Below are 11,069 nucleotides of genomic sequence, written 5' to 3'. Positions count from 1 at the left end.
ATATAGTCGTCCGATTTTGATAAAATTAAATTCAAAAAAAATTCAGAGCTAATTAAAAATTTTATTTCCAATTTTACGATCGTTCCTTTGGCAGCTATGTGATATAGTCGTCCGATTTTGATAAAATTAAATTCGAAATTCAGAATGAATTAAAAAATGTTATTTACAAGCGTAGGAGGTTATATGTGAAAAAACACAGAAGTTATAATTTGTTTCATATTATTTTCCCACCGATTTTACGATCGTTCCTATGGCAGCTATATGATATAGTCGTCCGATTTTGATAAAATTTAATTCGAAATTCAGAACTAATTAAAAAATTTTATTTCCAAGCGTAGGAGGTTATATGTTAAGGAACACCGAAGCTATAATTTGTTTCATATTATTTTCCTACCAATTTTCCGATCGTTCCTATGGCAGCTATATGATATAGTCGTCCGATTTTGATAAAACTTAATTCGAAATTCAAAATTAATTAAAAACAAGGAAGAACGCTATAGTCGAGTACCTCGACTATCAGATACCCGTTACTCAGCTAAAGGGACCAAAGGAAAATGGGTTATGCAAGCAGCAAATGCGCCACCTACCGGCGGTAGACAGATTTAAGCGTTGTGGGCGTTAGAGTGGGCGTGGCAAAGTTTTTTTTAAATCAATCGATAGGTATTGACGAGACCAATACATTTCAGTTAAAATTTTTTATCTAGCACGAAAATTGTGGGCGCCACAGGCTTGGGTGGTTTGTGGGCGTTAGAGTGGGCGTGGCAAACTTTTTTTAGATCAATCGATAGGTATTGACGAGACCAATACATTTCAGTTAACATTTTTTATCTAGCATAAGAATTGTGGGCGCCACAGATTTGGGCGGTTTGTGGGCGTTAGAGTGGGCGTGGCATATTCGCGTGACAAACTTGCGCTGCGCTTAAGCCTACGGAATCTAAATCTGAAATCCCGTTTCTCTATCTTTGATATTTTCCGAGATATCCGCGTTCATATTTACGATTTTTTGAAGTTTGTGGGCGGTTTGTGGGCGTTATAGTGGGCGTGGCAAACTTTTTTTTGGGTCAATCGGTAGGTATTGATGAGAACAAAACATTTCAGTTAAAATTGTTATTCTAGCATCAAAACTGTAGGATCCACGGTTTTGGGCGGTTTGTGGGCGTTAGAGTGGGCGTGGCACTCTTTTGAAACAAACTTGCGCTGCGCAGAAATCTCAGGAATCTGCATGCCTAATCCCAGTATTGTAGCTCTTATAGTTTCCGAGATCTCAGCATTCATACGGACAGACGGACATGGCTAGATCGACTCGGCTAGTGATCCTGATCAAGAATATATATACTTTATGGGGTCGGAAACGCTTCCTTCTGCCTGTTACATACTTTCCGACGAATCTAGTATACCCTTTTACTCTACGAGTAACGGGTATAATCACCGAAGCAATAATTTGTTTCATATTATTTTCCCACCAATTTTCCGATCGTCCCTATGGCAGCTATATGATATAGTCGTCCGATCTTGATAAAATTAAATTAAAACAAGGAAGAACGCTATAGTCGAGTACCTCGACTATCAGATACCCGTTACTCAGCTAAAGGGACCAAAGGAAAATGGAGATATGCAAGCAGCAAATGCGCCACCTACCGGCGGTAGACAGATTTAAGCGTTGTGGGCATTAGAGTGGGCGTGGAAAAGTTTTTTTTAAATCAATCGATAGGTATTGACGAGACCAATACATTTAAGTTAAAATTTTTTATCTAGCACGAAAATTGTGGGCACCACAGGCTTGGGCGGTTTGTGGGCGTTAGAGTGGGCGTTGCAAACTTTTTTTTAAATCAATCGATAGGTATTGACGAGACCAATACATTTCAGTTTAAATTTTTTATCTACCATGAAAATTGTGGGCGCCACAGACTTGGGCGGTTTGTGGGCGTTGGAGTGGGCGTGGCATATTCGCGTAATAAACTTGCGCTGCGCTCAAGCCTACGGAATCTAAATCTGAAAACTCGTTTCTCTATCTTTGATATTTTCCGAGATATCCGCGTTCATATTTACGATTTTTTGAAGTTTGTGGGCGGTTTGTGGGCGTTAAAGTGGGCGTGGCAAACTTTTTTTTAGGTCAGTCGGTAGGTATTGATGAGAACAATACATTTCAGTTAAAATTTTTGTTCTAGCATCAAAACTGTAGGAGCCACAGTTTTGGGCGGTTTGTGGGCGTTAGAGTGGGCGTGGCACTCTTTTGAAACAAACTTGCGCTGCGCAGGAATCTCAGGAATCTGCATGCCTAATCCCAGTATTGTAGCTCTTATAGTTTCCAAGATCTCAGCGTTCATACGGACAGACGGACAGACGGACAGACGGACAGACGGACATGGCTAGATCGACTCGGCTAGTGATCCTGATCAAGAATATATATACTTTATGGGGTCGGAAACGCTTCCTTCTGCCTGTTACATACTTTCCGATGAATCTAGTATACCCTTTTACTCTACGAGTAACGGGTATAAAAAAATTCAGAGCTAATTAAAAATTTTATTTCCAATTTTACGATCGTTCCTTTGGCAGCTATATGATATAGTCGTCCGATTTTGATAAAATTAAATTTGAAATTCAGAACTAATTAAAAAATGTTATTTACAAGCGTAGGAGGTTATATGTTAAGGAACACCGAAGCTATAATTTGTTTCATATTATTTTCCCACCAATTTTACGATCGTTCCTATGGCAGCTATATGATATAGTCGTCCGATTTTGATAAAATTTAATTCGAAATTCAGAACTAATTAAAAAATGTTATTTCCAAGCGTAGGAGGTTATATGTTAAGGAACACCGAAGCTATAATTTGTTTCATATTATTTTCCCACCAATTTTACGATCGTTCCTATGGCAGCTATATGATATAGTCGTCCGATTTTGATAAAATTAAATTTGAAATTCAGAACTAATTAAAAAATGTTATTTACAAGCGTAGGAGGTTATATGTTAAGGAACACCGAAGCTATAATTTGTTTCATATTATTTTCCCACCAATTTTACGATCGTTCCTATGGCAGCTATATGATATAGTCGTCCGATTTTGATAAAATTTAATTCGAAATTCAGAACTAATTAAAAAATGTTATTTCCAAGCGTAGGAGGTTATATGTTAAGGAACACCGAAGCTATAATTTGTTTCATATTATTTTCCCACCAATTTTACGATCGTTCCTATGGCAGCTATATGATATAGTCTTCCGATTTTGATAAAATTTAATACGAAATTCAAGACTAATTAAAAAATGTTACTTCCAAGGAAAGGAGGTAATATGTTAAAAAACACCAAAGATATAATTTTTTAACATTTTTTTTTCCGATTATTATTATGGGAGCTATAAGATATAGTTGTCCGATCCGGCTGGTTCCGACTTATATACTACCTGCAAAAGATATAAGACTTTTGGGAAAGTTTCAGCCCGATAGCTTTAAAACTGAGATACTAGTTTGCGTAGAAACGGACGGACAGACGGACATGGCTAGATCGACTCGGCTAGTGATCCTGATCAAGAAAATATATACTTTATGGGGTCGGAAACGCTTCCTTCTGCCTGTTACATACTTTCCGACGAATCTAGTATACCCTTTTACTCTACGAGTAACGGGTATAATCACCGAAGCTATAATTTGTTTCATTTTATTTTCCCACCAATTTTTCGATCGTTCCTATAGCAGCTATATGATGTTGTCGGCCGATTTTGATAAAACTTAATTTGAAATTCAAAACTAATTAAAAAAAATGTCATTTCCAAGCTTAACAGGTTTTATGTTAAAAAAAAAACACCGAAGCTATAATTTGTTTCATATTATTTTCCCACCAATTTTCCGATCGTCCCTATGGCAGCTATACGATATAGTCGTCCGATTTTGATAAAATTAAATTCAAAAAAAATTCAGAGCTAATTAAAAATTTTATTTCCAATTTTACGATCGTTCCTTTGGCAGCTATATGATATAGTCGTTCGATTTTGATAAAATTAAATTCGAAATTCAGAATGAATTAAAAAATGTTATTTACAAGCGTAGGAGGTTATATGTATGTGAAAAAACACAGAAGTTATAATTTGTTTCATATTATTTTCCCACCGATTTTACGATCGTTCCTATGGCAGCTATATGATATAGTCGTCCGATTTTGATAAAATTTAATTCGAAGTTCAGAACTAATTAAAAAATGTTATTTCCAAGCGTAGGAGGTTATATGTTAAGGAACACCGAAGCTATAATTTGTTTCATATTATTTTCCCACCAATTTTACGATCGTTCCTATGGCAGCTATATGATATAGTCGTCCGATTTTGATAAAATTAAATTTAAAATTCAGAACTAATTAATCGTTGCATGAGATTAACTTAAATTCTTAAAGCATACAAATTTTCATAAGTAAAGTATTCAGTTTCTAGCCGAACCATTTAACATTGAAAGTGGTCAAAAACTTTTGGGTAATAAGAAATATGAGTATGTGGTGAGCAACTGAAAATGCTATAATTCGCTTAGAACAATTTGTTCGATAATATGTACATATCGATGGGTAACGTTAATAGGAATCAAAATATATTATAGTTGTCGCATGTCATCTTAGTCTTCTACTATAGATGTAATTCATAAATAAAGTAAATGCAGTTGACTAACTTGAGATTCAATGAAGTGTCAATGTTGAGCTGTTAGATTTCGTCCGCTCCTGGCGGGATTTTCTTCGTTAGGGACTGTTCCTCGTACAGCTCCTCCAGCAACTTGCGGAACATCTCCGGGCTGATGTTGTTGCCCGCGCGCATTAGCACGAACCAATCGCCAAAACTGCAATTGCGCAGTGCCACCTGCAGGTGCAACTTGGGCATAAAACGAGCCCTGGCACGCAGCAATTGCAATCGCATTCCGGGGTACAAAGCGGTGGCAAGGCGGTACAGAAATTTCAGGGAAACCAGTGCAGCCACCAGAATGAACCACATCCATAGGAAGGCAAATATCTTCTCGTTCAAAATATTTAGGGGCAGCAGGCACAGATGGTCGTATATGGTGGGAGATCCGCTGGGGCCGCCCTTGTAGACTTCGCACTTGGCACACTTGGGGAAGACCTGCATTGTGATACTGTTCCAATTGTTAAAGTCGCCATCAGATAGGGCCACCAAGGCATGCCAGTAGCGGGCCCAGAAACCGCCAAAAAATAAGTCCAGGAGAATGAAGTTTATAATACTGACGCTCAGGTTGAGGATCTCGCAAAAGACGTAGCTGGCGAAGTAGCGGAAGTGGGTCTCCTTGTAGTCGCTGGAGAAGTACTTGACCAGCACGCGGAGATGGGTCCTGCTCTTGTCCTTGCAAACGGCGATCTTGTGGAAGTCGTCGCAAAGGTGCTTCAGCCGACCGCCCTCCCAAATCTTCCAGAGGAAGGCGGGCAAATAGAACACAAAGGACTCGAGGAGCAGGACCAGAACCACCCACTGGTAGTAGATGATGTAGCGGCGCTTCTCCATGGGAACAGTACCCATCGTATCTGGTCGGCACTGCGCTGCTCCATTTTTAAGAGGCTCCAGGGATGTATTGCCGTGCACATAGGCCCCGTAAATCCAGCAGAAGGCGTGCACAAAGTCCTTGTCCTTGTTTCCCAAACACTGGATGGGATCCCCGAAATATTGTTTCGAGGAAAGCAGAAAAGTGCAGGCCAAAAGCAAGGCCACCGTGACCTTCGAGTGCAGCGTGAAAATGGCATCGTAGATGTGCACCGACTTGAACTGCAGATATTTGGAGAGCGGCTTCACTGCTGCGTACATTTTGGCGTGTTAAATTTAATCACTTGGGGGATAAAACATGTATTTTTGGGAGATTGTAAGTTTCAGTCTTTTTGCGAATTCCAAAATTGGAAATGTTATTTCCAAGCGTAGGAGGTTATATGTTAAGAAACACCGAAGCTATAATTTGTTTCATATTATTTTCCCACCAATTTTACGATCGTTCCTATGGCAGCTATATGATATAGTCTTCCGATTTTTATAAAATTTAATTCGAAATTCAAGACTAATTAAAAAATTTTACTTCCAAGGAAAGGAGGTAATATGTTAAAAAACACCAAAGATATAATTTTTTAACATTTTTTTTCCGAATATTCCCATGGGAGCTATAATATATAGTTGTCCGATCCGGCTGGTTCCAACTTATATACTACCTGCAAAAGATATACGACTTTTGGGAAAGTTTCAGCCCGATAGCTTTAAAACTGAGAGACTAGTTTGCGTAGAAGCGGACGGACAGACGGACATGGCTAGATCGACTCGTCTAGTGATGCTGATCAAGAATATATATACTTTATGGGGTCGGAAACGTCTCCTTCACTGCGTTGCAAACTTCTGACTGAAATCATTATACCCTCTGCAAGGGTATAAAAATGTAGTTGTAAAAGGTCTGAAGGTGGAAAAAAACTGCAAATTGGCTGTAAAAACTCTGATTCAAGAGAAACTACAATTAAAAGGTTCAAGGGTTTCCGAAGTGCGAAAGCTTAATGAGCGGGATGGCAAAATGATGGTTCTAGTGGCATGTGAATCTCAAGGAGAAGCGGAGAATATTTTGAAGAGTGGCCATACATTTCGCGGAAGTCAGGTGTTCCTTGACAAGGATTTGACATTGGAAAAACAGGCGAATAAAATGGCTCTTTCTCTTTGTGCTTAGATGGGTGCCCGCCATCCAAACTAGCGCAAGAGGACGAGCAAGTGGTGGAATGCTATTTGGAATAAAAAAAGAACTTCACGACCGGAATATAATCAGATTCATAAATGTAGATGGGAACACTATTATCCAACTGAGGACTGTAGAAAATGAAAACCTGCACCTGCTGCCAGTGTATATTAACTGCAATCATTGGGAAAGAGATTCTGGGAAGTTATATGAGGTTTTAAACCATGCTCGACTAAATGAAAGTGCACTGATCATAGGAGATTGTAACGCAAGGCTGGGTGGCAAGGCTGGGCTCAACTTCATGGATTCGACCAACAGTTAGTCACAAGCTCCCTCAATGAAGCCCGTAATGCCAAGGACAAAGTAACAGACGCCAATGGCCGGCACCTAATGGACTTGGTCGAGCTGTTTGGCTTCACGGTGGTCAATGGAAGGTCGGCGAGCGATCCTTTGGGCGATTACACTTTTATGAGAGGTGAAGCTCGGTCAACCATCGACCTATGTATGGCACGCGGTACATGGATAGAAACTATCAAGGACTTCCAAGTGAGCAGTCAAATATTCTCTGACCATCTCCCGTTGGAAGTTACAGTCATACTCTCCACAACATCGGACGCAAGCACAGCGCCGCTCGGACTTTTACAACAACAAATTGTGTGGCAGATTTGATAACCCCTGACGAAATTGAAGGATTTCTTACAGAGTGCATTACCAAGGCCGCTAATAATCGAGGACGAAGAAAGCCCAGAGACTTTAAGCAAGAGTGGTACACGGAGCAGTGTGAGGCAGCTTGAATACTTTCCTTCAACTTGCTAAGACAGGCCAAATCAACTAACGCAGCAAGTGCAGCGGTAATGTATCATGAAGCAAACGCCGCATACAAGTTAACTTGTCATAACGCTCGGACGCAATTTTACATTAACCTAGCGAGATCATTGGATTCCATAACAGATAGCAGGGCATATTGGAGTACTATTAGGAAACTCAATGGAAACTCATTTGTAAAATCAAAGGAAGTAAATGCAGATGTTCTAGGAAAACATTTCCGTGATCTTCTAGCGCCTCCAGATTGGACGCTATCGCTGCACTTTGCAATGCCGTGGGTAAAGAATCAGTCTTTAGATGGATGTGTGACAGGACTAGAAGTGGAAAATGTACTTTCAATGTTAAAAGAAAGAAAAGCACCCGGGCCTGACAGAATACCATCGGAATTCATAAAGTACGCTACTCCTCAATTTAAAGCCAGCCTTGTCACTGCCTTTAACAAGTTCTTGGGATCCGAAACAGTCCCAAAGAGCTTTCAAAAAGCTATAATTTTCCCCATCTTTAAGAAAGGCGACCCGAAAGTGACAACTAACTACAGAGGCATCTCTTTTCAAAATGCGTTAGCTAAAGTATTCTCTGCGTTGCTACTCGAGCGGCTTAAAAACTGGGTAAAAAACAACAATATTCTTACTGAATTCCAAGCCGGTTTTAGAAAAGGATATTCGACAGTAGACAACATTTTCAATCTTACAAGTATAGCAAGGTCATATATCGATAGCGGGAAAAAGTTATACGCGTTCTTTGTAGATTTCAGAGCTGCCTTTGACTCTATAGACAGAAGAACCCTAAACTACAAGCTCAGCAATATCGGCATATCATCGGCATTTTTGAACGTCCTACAAAGCTTGTACACGGATAACCTGGCGACAGTATGGGATGGAGAACAACTATCCGAGTGGCTTACCACGGAAGCTGGAGTAAAGCAAGGATGTCTACTCAGCCCCCTCCTGTTTACCCTTTTTTTAAACGACATAACGGATAGCCTGCCTTGCGGTATTCAAATATGCGGATGCTCGATCAAGGCTCTGCTGTATGCAGATGACATTGTGATCCTCGCCGAATCCCCCGTTGAACTGCAAACAATGATTAATGCTCTGCACAAATACTGTTTGTTATGGGGATTGTTAGTAAACACCGAGAAGTCGAAAGTTCTGATTTTCAAGAGGCATTGGAGAAGGCTAGCACAAAACGAAAAGTGGAATTTAGGGTCTATTCAGCTAGAAATTGTCAAGTTGTATAAGTATCTGGGAGTCTGGATTTACCACAACGGTCTTGTTTATATAAAAATTTGTGAATCTTTTTAATTGTACACTTGAAATGCCGTTTGTTCAATGTTTTTTTATAAATAAAGAATACTACTACTACTAGAAGTAATCGAATTAATTTTATCACAATTAATATAAACTAGATCAAAAAGGGGGATAAATGAGATAGGCACTGTGTGGAAATGGTTAGCTGGAACTGCAAATCATGATGATTTGATTAAAATTCAGAATAAAATCGATGAATTAATTGAAAATAATAATAGCCAATTTATTATAATTTCCAAATTGTTCAAAGAAATAGAATCTCTTTCTGATGATTTTAAAAATGTTTTTATTGACCAAGATTTACCACTGCGAAAACAGCGCTTACGATTATTAACATTTGATCTGCAAAATTTAATTGACACAATCACACTAGCAAAAATTGACGTTTTTAATACCAAAATATTAAACAATGATGACATCATGGAAATATTAAAACATGAACAAAAACCAGTAATTATCGCTGACTTAATGGACATCTCTGTTTTTAAAATGGCACTGCATAAAGAACTTTTAATAATTTATATAAAATACCCAATAATAAAAAACAGATGCGAAATATATCACTTTAGAGCGATTTCCCAAATCGATGGAAAACTAGTATTAAGCAATCAAGTCGCAAAATGCGCAAATATGTTTTATGAAATGTCTAACTTTAAGAACGAACTTTTTAATAATTATTGCATTATAAATAATGAAAAAACTTGTTTTACCCGCTTATTAAATGGTGAGAAATCCACTTGTAAAAAATAAGAGAAAAAAATAAAAAAATAGACATTATACAAGATGGTGCCATTCTTATAAGTGGTAACAATATTGTTAACAACTCCCATTTAAACGGTTCATTTTTGATAACATTTAATGGTACAACCGAAATTAATAAAATTCATATACCAATTTGGAAAACAAAATTCTTAACTACTTAACTACGAACCACTACAAAAATTATGAAATATTACATATTATCAAATAACTCAAAACTTTCTTTAGATAATATAAACATTTTAAATCCTTTCATTAAAATTAATAATACTAAAATATCACTTACCTTTATATTATTATTTTTAGTCATTATATATTTGATTTTTTTACTCATTATAAAATACAAAATTGCTATATTATTTGTAACCAAAAAAAAACGGCCAGAACCAGAAAAATCTATTAACCAAGAAAATTTTTTTAACAGAATTAAGAGATCAATTAAATGAATTTCATATTGAATCGGGACGATCCATTTTAGAAGGGGGAGAGTTATCCAACCCGTGAAACTGTTCCACTTATGGAATTTATAAACAAATTTTTGAATTTAATCTCAGCTATGTTGCCCTTGCCTTCAGCGACATTGCCTTTGCCTTTGTTTAAGATTCTGCCTTTGCCTTTTCCATTAACTTCGAGGGCCGCGCTTGACCGTCCTGCTAAGATAAATAAACCAATCGTAAAGTGAACACAAGCTTCCGTTCGAAGCCCAAACTCTTTCGTTCGAAGTCCACAGCATTGCGTTCTAGAATTAAGAAGTCAGTCCTATTTTGTCCGAGACCGCGATCGGTTCACTAGTATTTAAAGTGTCTTGTATTAATTAAGAATTAGGAATAATGGCTTAACACCCGAGTTTTAAAACTAAAAAATAAATTTTTTTAAATCTTCTTAAAACAACGAATTTAATTTCCACAATTATCCATGTGACTTTTGTACATTTAAACATGCAAATTCCAACACGCCGCCTCAAAAGTTACATTGATTATCACTTCAATTATTAACATGAGTTTGTGCTTTAGTTTTAATTTGTTTCTTCATTTCATTTCTTTTCGTTTTCAATTCTGGGGATACATTAGATCCAGCATTTGATGCAAGAGTTGGGGAAACCCAATAAAACCCAACTAGATCCATACAAAAAAATTAACAACAATATTCTTACTGAATTCCAAGCCGGTTTTAGAAAAGGATATTCGACAGTAGACAACATTTTCAATCTTACAAGTATAGCAAGGTCATATATCGATAGCGGGAAAAAGTTATACGCGTTCTTTGTAGATTTCAGAGCTGCCTTTCACTCTATAGACAAGCTCAGCAATATCGGCATATCATCGGCATTTTTGAACGTCCTACAAAGCTTGTACACGGATAACCTGGCGACAGTATGGGATGGAGAACAACTATCCGAGTGGCTTACCACGGAAGCTGGAGTAAAGCAAGGATGTCTACTCAGCCCCCTCCTGTTTACCCTTTTTTTAAACGACATAACG

The 11,069-nt window shown here is 37.9% G+C and overlaps 1 protein-coding gene across 1 annotated transcript; it reads right to left on the bottom strand.

Moving 5' to 3' along the window:
* Positions 1-4,440: 4,440 nt before the first annotated feature.
* Positions 4,441-5,796, bottom strand: LOC119562376 (innexin inx4-like). Its single transcript, XM_037875538.1, has one exon. The coding sequence runs from the start codon at positions 5,794-5,796 to the stop codon at positions 4,693-4,695; it is 1,104 nt and encodes a 367-aa protein (XP_037731466.1). The 3' UTR covers positions 4,441-4,692.
* Positions 5,797-11,069: the final 5,273 nt, after the last annotated feature.

Source organism: Drosophila subpulchrella, unplaced genomic scaffold (genome assembly GCF_014743375.2).
Source record: "Drosophila subpulchrella strain 33 F10 #4 breed RU33 unplaced genomic scaffold, RU_Dsub_v1.1 Primary Assembly Seq43, whole genome shotgun sequence".
NCBI lineage: Eukaryota > Metazoa > Arthropoda > Insecta > Diptera > Drosophilidae > Drosophila > Drosophila subpulchrella.
The sequence above is the reverse complement of the archived record's forward strand: the minus strand, read 5'-3'. Positions and strand labels throughout refer to the sequence as shown.